The sequence below is a fragment of the Lynx rufus genome, unplaced genomic scaffold (genome assembly GCF_022079265.1).
Source record: "Lynx rufus isolate CCGP_SWC_20201006 ecotype Redwood Valley unplaced genomic scaffold, mLynRuf1.p SCAF_1, whole genome shotgun sequence".
NCBI classification, from domain to species: domain Eukaryota; kingdom Metazoa; phylum Chordata; class Mammalia; order Carnivora; family Felidae; genus Lynx; species Lynx rufus.
The window spans coordinates 1,982,550-2,005,382 of NW_025814823.1; the positions used below are offsets into that span (position 1 = coordinate 1,982,550).

The 22,833-nt window shown below is 48.5% G+C and overlaps 1 protein-coding gene across 1 annotated transcript in view; it reads right to left on the reverse strand.

Moving 5' to 3' along the window:
* LATS2 (large tumor suppressor kinase 2) overlaps positions 1 to 18,486 on the reverse strand; it is a 76,983-nt gene extending 58,497 nt beyond the window's left edge. Inside the window, exons 1-2 of the mRNA XM_047077638.1 lie at positions 18,270 to 18,486; positions 5,252 to 5,810 (exon numbers count right to left, since the gene is read on the reverse strand). Of these exons, the coding sequence (XP_046933594.1) occupies positions 5,252 to 5,590 (339 nt within the window). The 5' untranslated portion in view covers positions 5,591 to 5,810; positions 18,270 to 18,486. The remainder of the gene's footprint in view (positions 1 to 5,251; positions 5,811 to 18,269) is intronic.
* Positions 18,487 to 22,833: the final 4,347 nt, after the last annotated feature.

Genomic DNA, 22,833 nt, shown 5'->3' on the forward strand with positions numbered 1-22,833 from the left:
GGAAAAACTGGATCAAGTCAGGATTAGGAAATTGATGCTAACACAGAAATTCAGGCCTAGAAGAATATAGCGATAAAAAGCCAGGGCCCTAAAAGAGTCTTGGAAGCTGCCAGACTTGGCAACCCTCACAGGGGATCGACAAGGGAGGTGCTTGAAGGTCAGGATATGGGGCGGTCCCCAGAGAAAGTGCACGTGCTAAATGCTCCAGAGAAGCAAAAAATGTCTCCTGGTACTCGCTTCTGAGAGAAAGTTCTCATCGAAGTCTTCCTCTGGAGGACACAAGGTGATACCATGCTTAGCTGTTCTACGGAGCGCAGGCTACTACTGAACAGGAACCTCGCCACCGCGAGGCCCCCATGCCATCCGTCCATCCGTGCGCCCCGAGAAGCCTGGAGTGTGGCGAGCCTGCCCCGTCAGACGCTTCCACCTGCTAACCCGCCGCAATTCAGTAAGAGCACACAAATCACATGCTTCTGAGAAGCAGACGTGTCACGCGTATTCACATCACTGCAACATCAAATTAGTGGTTTTTAAAAATTTGTCAGGAGGGACACCCGGATGGCTCACACAGTTAAGTGTCCGACTCTTGATTTTGGCTCAGGTCGTGATCCCACGGTCGTGGGAACAAGCCCTGTGTCAGCCTCTGTGCTGACAGCACAGAGCCTGCTTGGGACCCTCTCTTTCCCTCTCTCTCGGTCCCTCCCCCCTCTCAAAATAAATAAACATTAAAAAATAAATAATTAATTAAAATCTGTCAGGGAGAGAAAGAGGGAAAAACCTGGTAATATCATCACTTGACAAAAATGAACTACTGGGACCTCATGAAGATAAAAAGCTTCTGCACCGCAAAGGAAACAATCCACAAAACTAAAAGGCAACCAATGGGATGGGAAAAGATATTTGCAAATGACATATCAGACAAAGGGCTAGTATCCAAAATCTATAAAGAGCTCACCGAACTCCACACCCGAAAAACAAATAATCTAGTGAAGAAAGGGGCAGAAAACATGAATAGACACTTCTCTAAAGAAGCCATTGAGAAGATGCTCAATGTCGCTCCTCATCAGGGAAATACAAATCAAAACCACACTCAGATACCACCTCACGCCAGTCAGAGTGGCCAAAATGAACAAATCAGGAGACTATAGATGCTGGAGAGGATGTGGAGAAACGGGAACCCTCTTGCACTGCTGGTGGGAATGCAAACTGGTGCAGCCACTCTGGAAAACAGTGTGGAGGTTCCTCAAAAAATTAAAAATAGATCTTTTCTACAACCCAGCAATAGCACTGCTAGGAATTGACCCGAGGGACACAGGAGTGCTGATGCATAGGGGCACCCGTACCCCAATGTTTATAGCAGCACTCTCAACAATAGCCAAATCATGGAAAGAGCCTCAATGTCCATCAACTGATGAATGGATAAAGAAATTGTGGTTTATATACACAATGGAATACTACGCGGCAATGAGAAAGAATGAAATATGGCCTTTTGTAGCAACGTGGATGGAACTGGAGAGTGTGATGCTAAGTGAAATAAGCCATACAGAGAAAGACAGATACCATATGGTTTCACTCTTATGTGGATCCTGAGAAACTTAACAGAAGACCATGGGGGAGGGGAAGGAGGAAGAAAAAAAGGTTAGAGAGGGAGGGAGCCAAAACATAAGAGACTCTTAAAAACTAAAAACTGAGGGGCGCCTGAGTGGCGCAGTCGGTTAAGCGTCCGACTTCAGCCAGGTCACGATCTCACGGTCCGTGAGTTCGAGCCCCGCGTCGGGCTCTGGGCTGACGGCTCAGAGCCTGGAGCCTGTTTCCGATTCTGTGTCTCCCTCTCTCTCTGCCCCTCCCCCATTCATGCTCTGTCTCTCTCTGTCCCAAAAATAAATAAACGTGGAAAAAAAAAATTAAAAAAAAAAAAAACTAAAAACTGAGGGTTGATGGGGGGTGGGGGAGAGGGGAAAGTGGGTGACAGGCATTGAGGAGGGCACCTGTTGGGATGAGCACTGGGTGTTGTATGGAAACCAATTTGACAATAAATTTCATATTAAAAAAATACATATCATCACTTGAAACCATTAAGAGTACAAGAAAAACTGAAACTAAATTTTATAAGATAAAGTAAATGCTAAATTTAATTACCAATGCCAATATTAAAAGTATCCAATGATACAAAACATGACACTCATAACCAAAAAACTTATCTTTACAATTCCTTAAATCTAAATTGATTTGTTTCTAGGGAGAGAGAAAGAGAGCATTTGTGTGCAAGCAGGGGAGGGGCAGAGGGAGAGGGAGAGAGGCTCAGTCCCAAGACCCTGGGATCATCACCTGAGCTAGAATCAAGAGGCCGATGCTTAACGAACTGAGCCACCCCGGCACCCCTTAAATCTATAGTTAAAGAACAGGGGCGCCAGGGTGGCTTAGTCAATTGAGCGTCCACTCTTCATTTCAGCTCAGGTCATAATCCCAGGGTCCTGAGATCAAGTTCCTCGTTGGATTCTGTGCTGAGCGTGAAGCCTGCTTGAGATTCTCTCTTGCTCCCCCCCTCCCCTGCTCGTGTTCTCTCTCTAAAAAAAAAAAAAGAAAAAGAAAAAAAGAACAGCTCCTTGCATAAGGAATATTAATCTATTGGCCTTTTTTTGTATAGAAATTTTCATAAGCCTTTAGTCACGTATGTGTGAAATATTTTAGACACTATCATTTGACATATACACTATATCATTACACAGAAAATACTTAGTCTTTTTCTAGAAATTTCTATTTAAAGATATTTCAATTAAAAACATACCCAGGAGCGCCTGGCTGGCATGCGACTCTTGCTCTTGGGATCGTGAGTTTGAGCCCCACATTGGGTGCAGAGATAACTTAAATTTAAAAAATAATTTTTTTAAATATATACCCAGTACATGCTAGTTACACGGGTGTAATTCACTGGGTGAAATTCACCCAGCTGTACACTTAGGAATCATGTACTTCTCTTATGTAAATTTTGTTTTATTACGAAAAGCCTAAAAGAAAACACTCCCTTATAAACATTCGGGCAAATATTTCCAGTTAGTCTCGGGTCAAGTAAAATGGGGAAAAATGTGTGCGCATGCATATACGATGGATAAAATGGTGCATATAAAAGTGTGTAAGACCTCGGGAAAACCTGGAGTTTACTGCCATTCTGATTAATATTAGGACTAAAAATGACACTTAAACTCAAAACAGAAGAGAACATAACTGAACCTACATTAAAAGGCAATATAGTAGGAGACAAAGGAAAAAGGAAAGCTGCAACACTAGAAGTCTCTGTGCCTATTACACTGGATCTGATCATCTGAGCTATGGGAGACCGAACTCTAGAGCTACTGTTGATCCTTTCCACGCATGCTACTTGGGTTCCCGTCAGGACTTTCTGACCGGAATTCTCTAAAAGCAAAATGCATCCTGTATACAGACCAAAAAACGGTCCAAAGTGGACTGTGAGGGTGAAGGCAGAACTGTTTTCCTTTACAAAGTAACACTACACACTAAAGTGATTGAATTATTTCAGGAGCATTAAATACGGCAAATGGAGTCCTTTCTGCCAGCAATTAACATAAATTAAATGTTGATGGGAACTTCACTGGTGTCACGATCCTTAGTTTTACTGTATTTGTATTTTACTGTCTTGGATACAGCACCGGCTCCATTATTTCTTGCACTGTAATTATCACTAATGGATTCTGCCATAATGAGATCCCACCTGTATTTTGGATTATTTGCTTCACTTGTTTCTTTTTAGCACAGCTGAAACACAACTGCAAAGAACACCCTGCTCTGATGACCTCTTTTGTTTGCAAGCGATTTACAGAAGATTTTAGGCTTTGCTGTTGGGTTTCAGAAGTCTCTGCGATCTTACTGGTATTTCCCCAGGACTGCTCCTTCCTACTTTCAAAACCATCAAGTTCTGTTTGTCAGGGGATAGCACTTGGCAGCGTGTTTAACTACATATTTTCACAATGAGAAAGGTCATGCCTCTGCTGTCAGCTTCCACTGCTAAAACACTCGGCACCACATTATTCATGATCCTGTGCTTTATAAAAGCAACTTTCAACTCAACAATGCTTGCTTTACACAAGTTAATCCCAGTATATCCCAAAGTGTCAAGGAAGTGCCCTGCAAAATAGCACGATTAGTTTCACAAACATATCATCTGAAAAATGTAAATGCTCTAGCTCAGTTCTATGGTAATCACCTGCAACCAGAAGGCTGAGATTGCTTTTGGAAATAAGAGGGCATTGTTAGCCTTTTCCTGTGACTGTGAGGCCAGGAGTAGGTAATTAGGTTATTTCTAAGAAACTAAAAGTGCTCAAGTCATCTTGATATGCTTTGAGCATGAAATCTTACTAATTTTCCAAGGCAGCAAAAATGCCTAGCTTATTTCCATTTTCATGCAACTGTGACTTTTAAGATGACAGATGGTAACAAAGCATTAGCCTTCAGACGTCCCTTTAGAAGGCAATTACATTTTTACCAGTTCCATTTTACTAAAGACATTTTTACCTGGCCGGACAGTAGTTCCATTTTACATGGTCCTGCCCCTCAACCTGGGTTTTACGTAGCTATACCAATCACGACAGGATCATAAATGCATAGCTGTCAGTTGTGTGCTTCTATGTTATTGGTACCACCTCCTTCCTTATTAAGGTGTCCCTTATTCTTAAGCAACCGAACAGTCAGACCACACGTGTTGCCACCAGTCTGATGACCTCTCAAGCCTGCTCACTTCCCTAACATAGCCACATCTCCTCTACCAGTATACACAGCAGGAGAAAACAGAGTCTAAGAAGAGCCAGTTCATGTTAATCAACCTTCCCCTTCACTAAGTAAAAAAATGCACAGACCAAAAACAAGGGAAGCCAGTGTCTTCCCCATGACCGTTCCGAATAAGCCCAAATAAACCCCAAAGAAAGGGCAAGTGTGAAAGCCCTTCACCCCTTTACACGGACAGAACAGAGAATGCACGTGGTACCACTGCAGTAGAGTTCACAAGTGCCTGGATCCTGCGTGAAAAGGAAAAGCAGCCAAGAGACCCTTCTGGAGAGAAGGTGGAAAACAATACAATGGCACACCGGAAGGGCCTTGGATTTCGACCTGGAAACACTTTTCTTAGTAGCTAAGTCGGGGCCTTGGAGGGGCAACCGCAGGACCTTTGGCTGCCTCCACTGTGCTCCGACGGCTGGCTTACTGTAACTGCCCCCACGGGAGCCTCGGGTGCACCCACCTGGTCGCATCCCGCGTTCACCAGTTCCTGCAGCATCTGCCGGTTTACTTCTGCAGCTGCGGAAGTGCCCGATTCGTTAGCGAAAGGCAACAGGGAGTATCTGATTTCTCTCAGGGCTTTCTGGTAAGGTCCGAACTTCGGGGTGGCTCTCGTCTGCTGCTGCCGGGCAGCATCCTTGCCCCCCAGGACTTTGGCGGCCAGGGGAGCGTCACTGTTTGGTCCCACCGGCAGGCCCTGAGCGGAAGACTTGGACGGCTGCTTTAAGCCCTCTCGGATCTCCTGCAGTCGCTGGCGGCTGTTTCCAGAGTAAGTCGTGGCAGGAAAAGTCTTTGGCCTCATTGTTAGTCCAGTTTCCTTTTACCATAAATACAATCTTCTTAAAGTGTTTTATTATAAAAAAAAAAAAGAAAAAAGAAAAAAAAACTGTCAACAGTATCAGTTAGTTGTAAACATACTTTCAAAACAATTTCCTTTTGAAAATTTTCTTTCCTTCAATATTTGTAGTTCCTATGGAGAACCTAAAATTTTCCAGAGACTTCATTCCGAAGATCATCACTATCTGAAAAAGAAAATGGAAAGAACATACTCATTGATGGTCTTCACATACTGTTGACAATACTTTTCAGAAACGGGCAATGATCTTGAAAATATTCCACTTGAAAGGATTAAGAAAGAACACATCACCTGTCAGAAATGATAAAAATACTGTTCAGCTCTAGTCGGCGCCCATGACATCTAGGGCTGTCCCAAGATGTTTCCTGTAACATGTAATCTGTAATGAAGTAAATCTCCACAAGCTCATATTACTTACAAATATTCACCTCAGAGTAAGAACAGTAAGTAGTATTAATGGATCGTTCACTCGAAATACTTCATTATAATATAATTTCACTTTGAAACTTGCAGCTTGAGTGTTTAGGGTTAAACCTTCCACGTGAGGTCTTGGATTTCTGGCTTGTTCCTAATAACCACTCAGTTCGTAGCACACACCTTTGTCTCTTATCTCTGTGGCTTTACTAACCCTTCCCCCGACCTGCACCTGTGGTCCTTCCATGTCTTTGCAAAGTCTGCCGTCTAAAGCCCTCCCAGACTTCCTGAAAGACGCCACAAACTTGTCACATTAAAAGTGTCCTATATCGCAAGTGAAAGAAGTTCTAACACAATGTGTTATGAGACTTTGAAGGTAACAACTCCCTGGGTTTTTTTTATAAAATGGTCACCTTCTTATCAGCATTTTGACCTAAATACCAAAATAAAAATATGTTTCTTGGAGACACTGATCCTTACGCGGACGGGGACTGGTAAAATCACGTGGGTGATTCCGTTCTCGGAGCGCACCGCGACCGTACCGACAAGCGGCTGTACCAGGAAAGGTGATCCGTGTGGATCGCCTAGCACACTTGAGCACAGAAACGGCCCCCACGCGCAGAGCCAGAGACCCCAAAGCCATTGCCGGTAGTGGACGAGACCTACCCCAGGCCTAATTCACTGAACACTCGGAAAACAAGACGCTGCCCTTGGCAGCCAGCTCCCCCGGAAGCAGGATCTAGCTCAAGCCACTTGCCGGCTGGGTGACCTTGAGCGAGTCCTCTAACTCCCCGTGCGAGGCACAGCACGAAGCCTGGCAAGAGGGCGGTGGGGGGCGGCGAGAAAGAGCGCGAGAAAGAGCGCGCATGCGTCTGGCCCCGTAGCACTGGCGGCGCAGCCAGTCTTGGGGGAACGGCGCCGTCTGCCACTCGTGTGAGTGCGGCTTATGTCGTCAGCTCTCGCGACCCGAGCGCGGTGCCCACGGTGGCAAAAGCGAAGGCCTGCGCGGCCGCTGGGCTCACGCCCCAAGTTCCGGCGGGCCCGCTCCCTTTCCTTCCTGTTTTGCCCTCACTCCTTCCACTCCTTTTGGCCCATAGGACTCGGGGAGCAAACTGTAAAGGATAAGCATTTTGCATTTTAATCAGCAAAGAAAAACTGAGCACCCTTTAAAGGGAAAGGAGCAGCGGGATGTGAACTTTTTGTTTCAGCGAGGAATTTTAGAACTGTAAAATGGAAGTCTGCTTCACAGACACTTTCACGTCGAAGAAAAACTGATGGCCAATATTCATCCGGGATCTACTATGTGCTGGGCTCTGAGGGTTCTATGTGAATTTACTTATGTAGATCTACCTCATAACCACACATGGCCGTAAACCTGAAGAAACGACATCAAAATTACTATTCTTTTCTTACAGGTGGGAAGGTGGAAGGTCTGAAAAGTTCTATCACTTCCTCAACGAAACTGAGGGAAGAGTCTATTTACGAAGTGAGAACCAGACTCAACACATTTTCCAACATGGAATTCATACTCTGATCCACAACGTTTAACACAGCAGTCCCTGACACGACTGTTGTAAGACTCTGCAGACAGTGAGCAATTAGATCCAAGAACTGCTGAGATTTCCCCAGGGCCTGGACCAGAGTGTTGGCAGGGAGCCAGAAACCCAGAGCTCTGCTTAATTGGTGTAAAATGGGGCATACTGTAACCACACTCATTTTCAGTGACTTCGTGGTCTAAGCATCTGTTTTGAAATACCTAACTTTCTAAAACCAGGGGTTCCCGTTCCAGCAAAAATAGAGAGGTTCTCAGGGAGCTGCCAAGCACGTATGGAGGGTCCTGAGTGATTCGATATGTCTGAGGACAGGCAGGAGACTTGGCTCTTTTCCTGTGGGAATTTACACAGATCACTTTGTTTCCCATCTCTAGGGTCTTCTTACCCTTTCTTTGAAGACTACAATACAGAAGACGTAAATCATACTATCTTCTCACAACACATAATCAGGGAGGGTTTCTTCGCAGTCGAAATGTACTCAGGCTTCCTCTGCCACCGACTCATCTCTGTGCCATCCGCCCACTTGCCCACCTGGCAAACATTCATCCAAAGCCTACTAACTCTCAGGCGCTGCTGGGACAAACAAGAACAAAACTCCGCCTCGGCAAGGTGAGGGTGAGGGAGCCAAATAAACAGCTTCAAAGGACAAGAGATGCCCAAAGGAGGAAAAAAAAGAAACCATGTAAGAAATGGGTGAATAAAGGAGAGAGTCAGAAAAAGCTCTGAAGCAGAGACAACTGGGTCTGAGTGTAGGGAGGAATGGAACTCCAGCCAGGGGGAACAGCATTTGCAAAGGAGCAGAGGGACAGAAGTGTGCAGGCCCCGCCCTCCCATTCACGTCCGGGTGGAGGCTTTTCCTGGAGGGTGATGGAGGCTTCACAGGGCTCCATCTGAAGGACCTGCATGGACACGTTGTCTGCACTCCTTGCAGATGGTGGCAAACTGTTGTCTGTGGTTGAGCTCGGGAGGGACATGGCCAGAAGTGCCCTTTTAAAGAACTGAGTCTGGAATCTAACTGGAAGGGACAACCACACACACCAGGTAGACGAAGAAAGCCTGGGTGAGAGGCAGCAAGCCCAGGGAGGAGGAGGAGAGGGCTCGGAGCTAGCTACACCTTGGCCAGGTGTCAGGGCTTGAAGACATCAACAGAGCCACCAGCAGGTGGGACACTTCCGTAGCTCGTGACTGTCCACGAAAGAGCAGTCAGGTGAGTGAATGGAGAGCTCGTATCCCTCCCACCTGGCGTGTCTTAGGGAGCAGCGGTCTGTAATAAGCCTCATTTTACCTTCAGGCGCTATTAGCAGAGTGAGGAGAAGGTACAAGGTGATTTGCACTCCGCCAAGAAGGGCAAGGGCCGCAAGAGATGGTCCAGACTGAGGAAAAAGGAGCCGTGAGAAAGCCAAACCAAGGCGCCCTCTCTGCCCAGCCACACCGGCAGCGGAAAGGGGAGCCAGACGCAGGGGAGGGAGGCCCTGGCTGGTCCTGAGGCTTAAGAGCCACCTCTGGAACTTACTTTCAAATGGGAAGCTGGGGCTCCCGGGTGGCTCGGTCAGTGAAGCATCCGGCTCTTGGCTGCAGGTCATGACCTCGCGGTTTGTGGGACGGAGCCCCACGTCAGGCTCCGTGCTGATACCGCGGAGCCTGCTTGAGATTCTCTCTCTCTGCCCCTCCCCCACTCTCTCCCCAAACGAGAAAACTTAGGAAAAAAACGGAAAGCTGCTGAAAGCTGGGGAAGAAGTAAGGCTTTGTTTGGGGCGGGGGTAAAGTTTGACATCACTTCTTAAGCTGAACAACTCGTAAGATCGACGAACGTTCACAGAGAACACACCCTGATGCGTAGCATCCAGACCAAGGAGTGTTGTCATGACAACTCCGGAAGCCCCCAGCCTCCCACAGACCCACGCTTCAAGGGGAACCGCGGTCACGACTTCCAGCACCAAGGATCAGCCTGGCCAGTTTTTGAACTTCATGTCCGTGGCATTCCACGCTCCGTACTCTTTGTCCAGCTTATCTGGGCCAACACCGTTTGGCTATTCGCACACACGGTATGCAGCAAGAGGGCCGCCTTTTCACTGCCGTGTCGTGTTCCATTGTGTGAACATCCTGGCCATCCACTCTGCCACCACAGGACGCGTGGGTCGGTCCCGGTCTGGAGCTGCGGCAAACTGTGCTGCTGCCTTAAGGCTGCTGAGCCCCCACGGCCCCGGCCCCAGACCTGAGGTGCTGAGTCCGCCGCCCGCTCTACGACACTGCTCCCACCGCCCTACCAAGTACTTTGCGCAGTTGCGGGCAGAGCCTTGGTGGTTCATGCGGTACCTCTGCGGGGCTATAAAAAGATGCCCCCTCGTCAGGTAAGTTCTTTGCGACTGTATTGTCGTACAACGCGAGCAACTCCTGCCCTGGGGAGCTTTCCAGAGCTCCGGGGACAGTGGCCTGGCTCGCTCTTAAACATACTGAGGCCACATGTCACGATCTATCACACACCCCGGGTGAGGGGGGCAGGTAAAGTCTGAACCACAAGGAGGGTGGTTCTTCAAGGCAGGTGACAGAGGAGAGATGTGATCCTACGTACTGTCCAGAATATGTGCGTATCGTGTGCGTCACGTGACTTTATCCGGGCAGGTAACTCCCCGCTGCTGCTCAGGTAATCTGCGAGCGGCCCAGAGTCTGCACACAGGCTGCACACGCCCTCACGGAAGTGAGCACTTACACGACGTGAGGCATGCCCTTTTACGTGCAAGGCCCTTGAACCGTGCGCAACGTGAACACTCACACAAGGCGGTCCTGTTACTAGGTCTTAGGGAAGCAGAAAATAATGGCAAGCCTCTGACTTTAAGGCGCTCAGAGTCTAAGATGGGAGACAGAGGGGAGGACTGGTTACTTACCTAATGTGACAATAAAAGTCTTCCCAAAGAATTATGGGGATCTGAAACGGAATAGCAGCCGGAGAACGGAGAGAAGTGGGTGGGTTCAACAGCAGCTAAGAACCAGAACCTGTCAGGGTTGGTGACGTTCACCAGAGGACTGCTCTGGAAGAGGAGGCCAGGTTTTTGGTCTGGAAACCAGAGCTGATGGCAGTACCGTCCTCTGAGCCACGACAACCGTCGGCACAGCGGGCACCGTCCAGAAAGCAGCCTTGGTGGGGACGGAGGAGGGCAGTTATCGGGAAGTGAGGACACGTCTGGGGGAGGCTGATTCAGAAGACTGCCGTTCGGTGCAAAGGAAACAGCAGCTGGAGGTGAGAAGCCGGGCTCCCGCCCCCAGCTCTGGCACTTGGCTCCGTGAGCTGGGCCAACACTTCCCCTCTTGGAGCTTCGGTTTCCGGCCGGGCAACAAGCCTCCCTCTGTCTCCTTGACAGGGCTGCTCGGGAGATCACAGGTGAAGCCGCCTGTGACATCACTCTCCTCTGTAACGCACAACACCCTGGCCAATTATTAGAGTTACTAATAAGTTCAGGACTCAGAATCAGTAAAAACGGCTTTAATCAAGTCAAGAGACCACACCAGGGCAAACCGCAGACGGGCTCAGTGGAAAAGGCACCAAACTGAATGTAGAAACACAGGTATTTCATGCTCACTCTGTGTGCCTCCTCTTTAAATATTCGATAACCGTGCTTCAAAAGTTAAAGTATCTTCCTTGTTAAAGAAAAAAAAAAGGGGCGCCTGGGTGGCTCAGTCGGTTGAGCGTCCGACTTCAGCTCAGGTCACGATCTCGCGGTCCGTGAGTTCGAGCCCCGCGTCACGCTCTGGGCTGATGGCTCAGAGCCTGGAGCCTGTTTCCGATTCTGTGTCTCCTTCTCTCTCTGCCCCTCCCCCGTTCATGCTCTGTCTCTCTCTGTCTCAAAAATAAATAAATGTTAAAAAAAATTAAAAAAAAAAAAAAAAGAAAAGCACAGAGAGAGAAAAACTTAAGTCATTTGACTTCATGTTTAAAACACGTGCCTTCAGCCGGGCCCAGGATGTTCAGTTCTGAGCAGTACATGAGTTTCGAGAAGCCGACTGCTTCCCGACCAGCCAGAATCCGGTTCAATCTGTAGGACTCTGGGCAACTTAAAAGCAACAAATTCTTCCTTCCTTCTGGAACCTGGCAAGACCGTTGTCTCTGCTAGGAACAAATACCATTCCCGGCCCGATTCACTTATGCCTCCCAGAATTCTCAGCTTAAAACTCCCCTCCGCAGAAGGACCTTCCTGCCCACCCAATCTCAGAGACCCTGCTGTCCACTCCCAGCCTTCCCACAGTGCCATCACAGCGTATAGTGTGGGACTCCTCTGGAGTCACCTCCCCGGGAGGCTCCGGGGGACAGGAGCACCTGCGGTGGGGTACAGGCAGTGCAGGAACACGGCTGGCACAAGGCGGTGCACACGGGAGGCCCCCAGGAAACAGCAGAGCTCTGCCCTGGGACTTAAGACGCGGCCCAAACGAAACATCCCCGAGTGAAGCTCACACATAACTATGATCAAAGTCGCACAACTACAGTCCATCAGTCAGCCAAGAACAGGAACGCAGCTGTGACACAGGCCACTATATGGCTGGACCGTGAGAACATCATGCTAAGTGAAACAAGCCAGACACAGGAGGACACACACTGCATCATGAGGCATCTAGAACAGGCAACCTGAGAGAGACAAAGCGGAAATGGAGATGACCAGGGCCCGGGGCAATGGGGAACTACCGTCTAGTGCGGAGAGTGTTTGTATGGATGATGAAAAAGCCTGGAGGGCAGACGGGGGTGACGATTCCAAGAACAACGTGAATGTACCTCATGCAGCTGAATTATACACTCGTGAGTGGCTAAAATGACACGTACTATGTACAATTCACTTTCATAAAAAATGGGGAAAAACCATCTAACTATTCACGTTTAGCTAACTAGCGTTTGGAGAATGGTTCCCTTTCTAAACACAGCTACACATGCAGAGACTGGACCTCAGGATGGGGCGCTGACAGGGGGGCAAAGTCCCCTCCCGGAGTGAAGTCTAATCTGCCGATGGCACACACGCCCATGCAAGGGCACCACCCCCCCCACTGCCACCGCCAGGATGCTGACCGTCACCCCCACCGTCACCCTCACCGCCAGGATGCTGACCGCCCCCCCCGTCACCCCCACTGTCACCCCTGCCACCAGGATGCTGAAACACATGACAGGGAACAGCTTCTGCAGAGCCATGCTCCTAAGACACTTGGCAGCTTTAGGCACTCGAGTTGCCCACAAACATCCCAGTTATAAAGCCAACCAGCACAGGTGAGACCAGCATTTCTGTGTTCCCGTCCGAATTTATTCCTGAGCCGAAAAATACCAAGTGGATGAACCCTTAAACAGAATCTGATCAGCGGTCTTGGTTTCTTTTCTTCTTGTTTGCCCCTCAACAGCTTATTATGAAAATTTTCAAACTACAGAGAAGTGGAAAGAATGACTCGGTGACACCCCATAAACCCACCACCCAGGAGAGCCCCTCCGCGTGGCAGGGAAGGAGGGCAGCACCCACTCTTCTCATGTTCTTTCCATCTTCCACCGTCGTCTTACAGCAAGCGCTGGCCCTGCGACCACCACGGGCACCGTCCTGTCTCCGTAGGCCAATATGTAAAATAGCACCTCTGGGTAAACTGTGTTCCTGCCTGAACAATCTGGAAAGCAGGAAACTTTCCTTCAGTCTCATAAAGAACGAGAGTATTTTCGCAGCCTGAGACCTTGTATTTTAGGTTTTAGTTTGAAGACAATCGATTTCGTGGCCAAATCATGAACTTAGGAAAGAATTTTTCGTGGGAATACTCACTAAACTAAGACTGCAGCTGGAAATTAGTTCCTCTGACACACCGCCATATCATTTTAATAAGTTCTTTCATCAAGAATTTCCTAAACACGAGGACCCTACGGCCTCGTGGACACGGGTTTTAAGAAATGAGGGTACCAGGCAAGGTAGGTCTGGTTTTAGAAATTTGTTTGGTATCATCAATCGATTTGAACATGCTTTAAAAGAAACTATAAGACTCCAGAATTTTAAAACCACAGCACAACCCACAAGACAAAAACTCCTCATTTTCAAACCTGGAGCTGAGACAACTACTTCAGTACAGGTGGCTCATAGAAAACTGTTACGAGCGATTATCCGAAGCGTCTATTAATTTGGCGCCATCAACTCCAATCCCGACCCTGGAAAGTGCTAAAGGTGTTCAGGAACCTTTACTCTGATTTCTTAGTGCTTCGTAGACCCACACTGGTTGCTTAACGCCGATCAAGCACCAACCACAGAATCCACCAGACCCACGTCTCTCAGGACCCACACTAATGATAAACATTGGCATTTTTTAAAAAATGGTATCTCTTGGGACTAAAATTCCACTTATAATTGAAATCATATCCTTCCCATAATGAACTAGCAAAGCTGAAACTACATCAGGCGGCCGGGCCAGGCCTCCGGCCAGATGCTGAACGTCAGAATCACAAACCACCACGCTGACGGGCCTCTCCATTGTGTCCAGGCCAGGAAACCACACAACGGGGGCCATACCCCTCATAACGAGGGTCTTGGAGGAGATCAATGATTACACTCCTCTGGGGATCCGGGAAAACTCCCCCCCAAAACAGTGCCATCACAAGGCTGTAGTGGGCTGAGAAGTGCCATAGGTGTGCCAAAAACTTTGCTGGATATTATGAGGTCTCACCCAGATTGGAACAAGGTCTCACCTCTGAATAAGCTCACTGTCTAGAAGAAAAACAAACCATCACATTCTCTATAGTTCTGCACCCGATATCTGTAGGATACGTATGTATGCGTTATGAGCAACGGCATAAAAAAAAAAATGGAGCCACAGAAGTCTGTACTCAAGATTACTCAAGTGACCAGGTTGTAGATAAATTTATTATCCGTTATTTGCAGCATTCCTAACAGCAAGCAAGCAGCTGTACAGGATGGGTCTCCTTATCTTCAACTCCATACCCGAGCAAGGGTTTTCAATCTTTGGGAAGGCCCTGCTTCCTCCCCCTCCAAATTTCAGACACACGCCAGCTAGGGAGTCAGGACACCCATCCCATTTGAGAGCCCCTGCTATGGACAGAGGTAACACTGTGACTGTGCAAAGAATCCGAGTACGTGTGCCTGTTTGGGAAAAATCTGTTACAGAAAGGATCATTTCAGCAAAACTGGAAAGGCTAAAGGGCTAGGATTTGATGAAGGAAGTGTGAAGCTATTCTTAGAGCCTGGAACTTCCTGTGAAAAGGCTCAAACATACAAGAGAAAGATGAACAGGCAGACAGTGTCGGGGAGGGGGCAGGTCCCGTCTGGGTACATTTAATGAAAACACAGGAGTGAGACTCCTGAGGTAGGATGAGGTTAATTAGTTAAGGAACCCGCTGGTCCTTAGCATTCCTCATCAGGAAAACTGCCTGGAGGCAGGGAGACCAATACTCCAACGAAGGCCCGCTCCAGTCAAAAGCCAGCTTACATCCGTAAGATCTTTGCCATCCTTGCTAACTTAGAGGCTCCAGAATCTACACTATGCCAAAATAGAACAATAACAAGCTGTCCATAAACTTACACCACTGCTACAAAATACGAGATGTTTCACTTGTCCTCCAGAGAAATTCCTCTGAATGTCAAACGTCAGCACATGAGCGAGAAGTATTTAATTAGCTTAAAAAACTGCTTGTCACCATTAGGTGGCCATGGTCTAGATGGTAAGCAACATAAGGTTTTGTTTTCATGTGGTGACCGGCCAACATTCAGCAATGTCAAATTTCTGTCCTAATTTTAGTATCACCAACATTATCTTTATTTCCACTATTAACCCGTTTGAATAATACTTCCAAATGAAACGATAAATCGAGTAACAGTCGCTTTAAAAAAAACAATCCAGAGAGAATAGCTAACACTTAATGAAACTGGTGGTCCGAGCAGGGCTACGGTCAAATACCAGGAGCCGTTCAAAGGCGCCGTGTGTAGTAATGGCCTGCTTCCTAGAGCATCACCCACCCGACAGCCAATAGGAGCGGTGACCCCTGGACTTGTGCCACAGAGGCCCAGATCTGTCCAGAGGAATTACTGAGCAATAGGCTTTTTTAAAAGGGAAGGAGATTCAGAGACTTTTTTCAGCTGGAAGTCAGTCACTTTAGGGATTATCAAGCCTGACCCCTTCATTCTGCCGATCGGGATATCTTGCTCCTTCTCAAACAGATTTACAGCCAAGACAAATTAAATGCGCTGAGTTCTCTTCTGTATTTCTTCAAGCCATTTTTTAGAGGTCAGGAAGGAATACTGTTGAGAAGTTTTACATCATCACCATGAAATAAAATATAAAAACGGCTTTTCGAAAACTGTGTTGGTCTGGTTTTTCCAATACAAAGCAGAACGCCCCCCCCTCCCCCAAGCTTTCCGAATCCTACCCAGTGTTTGTGGCGAATTTATCAGCTTCAACACCTTCCCCCCCCCCGCCCCCCCACCAGAATAGTGGGATCTAGGAGCCTAGGGCTGGCTATTTACAACACAGCATTTAAAATAACAAGTCATAGTATTGTAGAAACACTCCCCTCCCACCAAAGGAAAGTCCCTCCCATCAACCCTGTGATTTGCTAAGGAAAGAAACATGTAGAGTTCCAATATACACTCAGGTCAAAACCATTTCCAACTAGATGCAGAGGCTAGTAGAATCTTTTCCAATTCTAAAATTTCATGATTCTAGTAATTGACCTTAATAATTTTGCGTGATGTCTTCTGCAGATACTATCTTAAACGGCTTGACATTCGGAGATTTGTTAAACGTTCGGCAATTTTAATTTCAAAGGAATGCTGGTGTATTCATGAAACAGTGTTCTATATACCTGGATAATGAGTCCAAATTTTATGAGACGCTGAATAACGTAGTGTCTTGTTAATTATAATTTAAAACAGACTTTCTTAAACAGTCTCTGCATTCTTATTTTGTAAGATTGTTGTTACTACCTTACTACAACAGCCGCTAAACAAAAAATTAAAAGATACAAAGCCTCTTAGTCTCTTGATTTAGCCCTCAAAATCGGTGGTCCATCGTGGAGGGATTTACCCCGAGATTCAACTAAATATATGGACCAAGATGTACTTATACAAATTTCCTAACAATAAGCCATTGTTCAAGGAAGGCCCCTCATCTACTAAACTTTCAGTTTAAACCGAACACTTGTACAAAGACAACACACGTTTTGTGACTTTCATGTCAAATTTCAGTATATTTAAGTTTCTTAGTAAAATGTGGGTAAACATTCCTGTAAAAATGTAACGTATTTGCCGAATACTTTGGGAACCGCGTTCTTTGGCCCCTGAATTTTTATCTGCAAACTCATAGTCTCTGCTTAACAGCACTATTAAACGATTTTTTTAAAGTCTAGATTACTACTATATTGAGAGCACGCTCACTTATATCCTACACAGTGCGAAAATGTAAAAGTTCTTGTTTAACATTTTGTCATCACAAAGCTACAAATAAAGGGTACTTTCACCGTTACGCTTGCAAGAAGAAAAAAAACCCTTCTAATTCGAAGGGCTCAGATCAGGTGGCCAGCAGCCCTCCAACACCGGGGCCCCCCGCGCCGTCAGGTGAGTTTCACCTCCTTCGGGGACCGGCCTTGCCCTCCTCCTCCCCCCGGTGCACTGGGGACCCGGAATCAACAAACGACAGGTTTGCTCCAGGCTGACACTCCCGCCCAACCCCGCGCGCCAGACTTCACCCCGAGGGAGATGCTCTTCCAGAAGTTCCGAAGGCAGGCTTGCGCAGAAGCGACTGGCAAAACTCGCCTTAACTCAGAATCCGCACCTCCGGGGTCCGGCAGGGGAGCCAACTGCACGTGAGGTTGCATCAGAAAAGACGAGCTCCAGAAAGTCGGCTAAACTAGGGCGCAGGAAAGGCGTGTTATGCAACGGCCGCCGCTCTCGCGGCCGAGAAGGCGCCCCTGAAGCTCGGGCTGCGACCCGCGAGGACCCGGAGGCACACTCGGAGAGGTCGGGGCGCGCGCCGGCCGGGCGTCGCCGCCGGGGGCCGTGCGGGCGGCGCGGCCCGCTGGGAGGAGGGTGGGGGGGACGGGCGCACGGCCCGCGAGGCCACGACGCCGAGGCCTGTGCAGGGACGACGGCGCGGCCCCCGTAGACGGCGGCGCGGTGGACGCGGGAGCCCGGCGCTGTCGGGCCGCGCGGCCGCGCCCGGCCCGGCCTGGGGGTAGAAGCCCAGCTCCCCCCGGGGCCGCCCCTGCCCCGCCGGGAGCCCGGCCGCCGCCGCCGCCGCCGCCGCCGCCGCCGCCGCCGCCGCCCGGCGCACAACAAAGCGGCGCAGCCCCGCCGGCCGGGCGCTCGCTCCCAACTTGCCCGGCCCCGCGGACGCCGGACGGCCCGCGACGACGCGCCGCCAGCGGAGGCGGCTCCGGGCCCGGGCCGGGCGGGGGCCGTGGCGGGGGAGTGGCGGGGGGGGGGGGAGCAGGGCGCAGGGCTTCGCTCGGGACAAACTTCCTCGGCCGCCCCGCTCCCCGCCCCTCGGCCCGGCCGCCCCGCCGAGTCGGGCGCCCCTCCCGGAGCCGCGGCCCGCGGCGGCCCGAGGGCGGGCGCGGGGAGCCCCAGGGCCCCGCCGGCCCGCGGAAACTTCCAGCCGCCCCGCCGCGGCCCCTGGCCGCACGCCCCCCGCCCCTGCCCCTTCACCTCCTGGGGCGCGGTCTACGCCCTCCGGGGCGTCCTCGCCCGCGGCTCCGGGGCCTCGCGCGCCGGGGGACCGGGCGCCGGTGGCTGGAGCTGCTGTTGGCCCCGCGGGGACGGGGGAGCCCCGGGCGGCGGCGACGCGGGCGGCGGCTGCTCCATCTTCCCGGGGCGCTCACGCCGAGGTTCCAGCGCGCAGACCCAAGTGGGACATTCGCTACATTGTTGGCATTCCACGGGCGTCACGTGACCCCGCCTCCCGCGTCACTCTCGGCCGCATACCAGCCCGGGCGGGGCGCCTGCGGCCCTGGCTGCTCGGCGGCCGGCCCGCCCCGCTCCGCCCCGCCGCCGCTTCCTGCCTCCCGGTCGCGGCCGCCCCAGCCCGCCGCCACCTGCCCGCGGCCTCCCCGCCGGCGCTCGCGGACCTTTCTGCCGCTCCGTCACCCGCCCCCGGCTCCAGTACTGCCCCTTCGACTGCGCGGGTATGAAAGTTGGTAACTCCGTCCTTAAAGCCGCCGTTAGGCATCTCAGACCAGCCTTGGTGGAGAAAGTAAGTTAACAGGCCCGAGGGAGCCACCGAGTTACCAAACAGACGCCGGCTGCTGAGAGGAAGGGCAGAAGAGGACAGACGGCCGTTTGTCCGTGGCACCAAGCACTAAAGAAGGACGCCGGATGTGTATCCAAATGCGATCAGTTTGAATTCAGTGCAGCCCCACTGCCGCGGCTGTTTTGTCTGCGGGAAGTGTCTCACGATGCGCGTGTTTCAAGACTACGTGGATGGTCTCGTAGACCAGCAAGTGACTTTTGCAATCCAGCCCGTCGACCGTCTTTCCTTCTGGGAGCTCTGGATGCGGTACAGGGCATATGCAGGGACTGTGCGCAGATGTGAGCTCGTACTTCCTGCCACGCACAGACTGCGGCAGGTGATGGCAGGGACCAGCATCGTTGTAAAAGCAACTCCAGTTTCCTTTTTCATTAACAAACTCTTGTGAAGTTTTTAAATTTTAATTTGAAAAGAAACGGTAACGAAGGTCATCGTGTCCGGACGTTTTTCACGACCTTACCAGCCCCCGGTCTGTCAGGCTGTGCTCTCGCCTCTCTCCCTGCCACCTAGGCTTCCAGCCCTGCCTCTGCCTTAGCTCTTCCAGGGGACCTTCCCACACAGCCCTCCTGTTTTCCGTCCGCTTTGAGCTCTGGTCATGAAACCATTCTTGGGCAACTTAGAATTCAATTTTATTTTTCAGTCTTATCCCGCACTCTGTCCAGGCATCTTGCGCGGTTAAGTCCCCCGCGGATAATCCGTAATTACATCCCTCTTGCCCTCACCTGTGTACCTCTTCACTCCCCCAGCGACCTTACTTTTTCCTCCCTGGCCCCCAGCGGGCTGGGCTGGTTGACATAATTGCCTGTGTTTTAAGGTCCCGCCCTGGCTGTCTTCAAAGATGTCAACATAATTTAAAAAAAAAAAAAAAATGTTTTTTTGGTCAAAGAAATATTGTAAATAAAAGGAATTCAGTGGGCCTTAAAATTATGTGTAAAAACCCTTACAAAATTTTGTAATTAGTTACAGCATTGTTTGCAATAGTGAAAAATCCAGAAGAACGTAAAATATCCAGCAAGGGAATAGTGGGAAAATAAAAGGTAGATACTCACATGACAATAGAGCTAAGTGAATGAACTAGCTGTAGACTTTTCAAAGGATGAATGAGAGAATTCAATTGGAGAGTGGAAAAAAGTAAGTTGCAGAACTATATATATACTATGATACCGTATTCATAAATAAACACCACAGAACCTATACTAATCCCGTACTTTTATGAGTATGGACATGGAGACTGCAAGAAGATGCACCCAATTCAGGACAACTGTTGCCTACGTGGAAGGAGGGAAACCAGACTGAGGAGGGAAGAATGAGGACTTGAACTTTACCTCCAGTGTGTTACTTCTTGTATTTAAAAAAGCGATGCAAAACTGTCAAAACCTTAAAATTTGCTGATTCCGGGCAAGTAGGTTCAATCATGTGTGCTGTGTTATCCTTTGTGCCTTTCTTTGAAAAAAATCTTCTGAAAATTTTCAAATATATATGGGAAGCAAAGTGGAAACAAGTAAGTTTCTAAACGGAAGCTTGCTTAGGGAAACTGACACACCTATGCAGGAGGATATTGTGATTAATGGTCATGTTTATTGTTTTTCTGGGTATGTGTTTATTGATGTGGAGTCATTCATTCCTTTGGGTTTTTTGTTTTTTTATTTTTTGAGTACTGCTATGAGTCATGGGCTAAAAGCAGGCACTGGGGATACCATGGAGAGCAAAACCACATGATTTATCCCCTGCTGGAGCTGACAGCCTTGTAGTGACATAATAGAGTACACTATCCAATTTTGTAAAATAATATAAGTGTATATATTTATTTTCAAAAGCTATATACAAAAATATCTATTATATAACATGTAATACAAAAAAACTTAAACATACGTACATACGTATTTTTTTTTCTTTTTAAGTCCAGAAAAATATGCAGCAATGTTAAAAGTTGTCATTTCTGGATTTAGTGATTCTGGGTGATTTTTGTTTCAGTTATTTTATTATTTTTTATGTACTTGATTTTCCTTTATTTAAAAAAATTTTTTTAATTAACAAAAATTTTTTTAAGTTTTTATTTTAGAGAGAGAGTGTGCGCATGCTCGCGCTTGCTCATGAGTGAAGGAGGGACAGAGAGAGAGGGAGACACAGAATCCGAAGCAGGCTCCAGGCTCTGAGCTGTCAGCACAGAGCCTGCCGCGGGGCTCGAACCTGTGAACCATGAGATCATGACCTGAGCCGAAGTTGGACACCTAACCAACTGAGCCACCCCAGTTCCCCATTTTTTTTAAATTTTTCGTAAGTTTTTAAATTCCAGTGTAGTTAACACACAGTGTTACATTAGTTTCAGGTATACAATATAGTGTTTCCACAATTCTATACATCACTCAGTGCTCAACGTGATAAGTGTACTCTTTAATCTCGGTCACCTATTTCACCCTTTTAGGTGGTTTCTGTCTGATAGTTCTTAATACTTCTAAACAGAATAGTTAACAAAAATTATGTTTAGTTAAATAATCAACTAAGTAAGTACATCCGCACAATTCATCGAGCTGAGAAGAGGAGGAGAGAACACAAGTCCAGCCGAGCACGAGGCCTACCGCAGTGGCAATGTTTCAATGTGTAAATAATTAACATCCCATGTATATAGATGTATGTGTGCGTCCTTACTCTGTTAGCAGCTGTTGCCCTAAATTTGTGTATTATCTCATTTAATCCTCTAGACAACTATGTTATGAACCCCATTTTCTGGAAGAGGATCCTAAAACACAGAGTCCCAGTGACTCACCCAAGATCTAAGAGCTGGGATTCAAACCTTGGTAGATCTGGCTCCAAAGCTTAAAAACACGGGTCTCAGGAAGTCTTGATTATAGTGTACTTATAAAGGAAGCTGAAACCAAATAACTCCCTTATGCTTCATCTGAGGGAGGAGGAGCGGGCGTTCTAGAGGGAGGAACGAGAGCTCAAAGGCATGTCTCCAGCAGCCTCCAGAGCAGAGAGAAGCAGCCGCTGCGAGCACGAGGGGCAATCCGCTCCCAGGCAGGGCCCCCGCGGTTGTGAGGCCAGGATGTTTTAGAGGTTCTCACTGAGGCACCTGAGGAGGATGCCATCAGACTACCTACCTGCCCCCCACCCCTTCCCCAGGCTTTGAATGCAAGAAACCTGAATGATTACGGCTCAGCCTCTTGATGCCTTAGTGCCTGGAAAGCAGCATCCAGTCCTAAAAGGCCTACAAAACTGGAAGATGAGGCACACTGATTTAATTTGTTTTATACCCAGCTATTTTGTTTCCTTGAGTAGTTTATAAATTCCACGGGAACAGGAACCATATTCTTCCCCTGAGACTACATACAAAGAACGTCTTAACTATCAATTTGAATGTATTCAATGCACTTTACGGAATTTTTTTTTTTTAGTTTTTTAATGTTTATTTTTGAAGGAGAGAGAGAGGGAGAGAGACAGTGTGAGTGGAGGAGGAGCAGAGAGAGAGGGAGACCCAGAATCCGAAGCAGGCTCCAGGCTCTGAGCTGTCGGCACAGAGCCCGACGCAGGGCTCGAACCCACAAACTGTGATATCGTGACCTGACCCGAAGTCGGACGCTTAACCGACTGAGCCACCCAGGTGCTCTTGAATGCACTTTAATATCTCAAATATCAAAGTGTAAGTACCACCTTTTCCTCCGAACCAAGGACTTTGGGTCAGCCAAGGAGATCTCTGGTTCGTGGTTGGTTGGATTGTTCCATTCTACAAACTTGTAGCAACTTCCAAAGAAAGGATTAACCATTTCAGCTCTGTTAGTTGGAGACTCTGTTTCAATGATGAACTCTTTTTTTTTACCCTTTTTTGTAATTATGATAAAATATCCATAATATAAAAGTCATCATTTTAACCAATTTTAAGTGTATTGTTCAGTGGCGTTATCTCCATGTCGTACAACTATCACCACCACCCATCTCCGGAATGTCATCGTCCCAAACTGAAGCTCT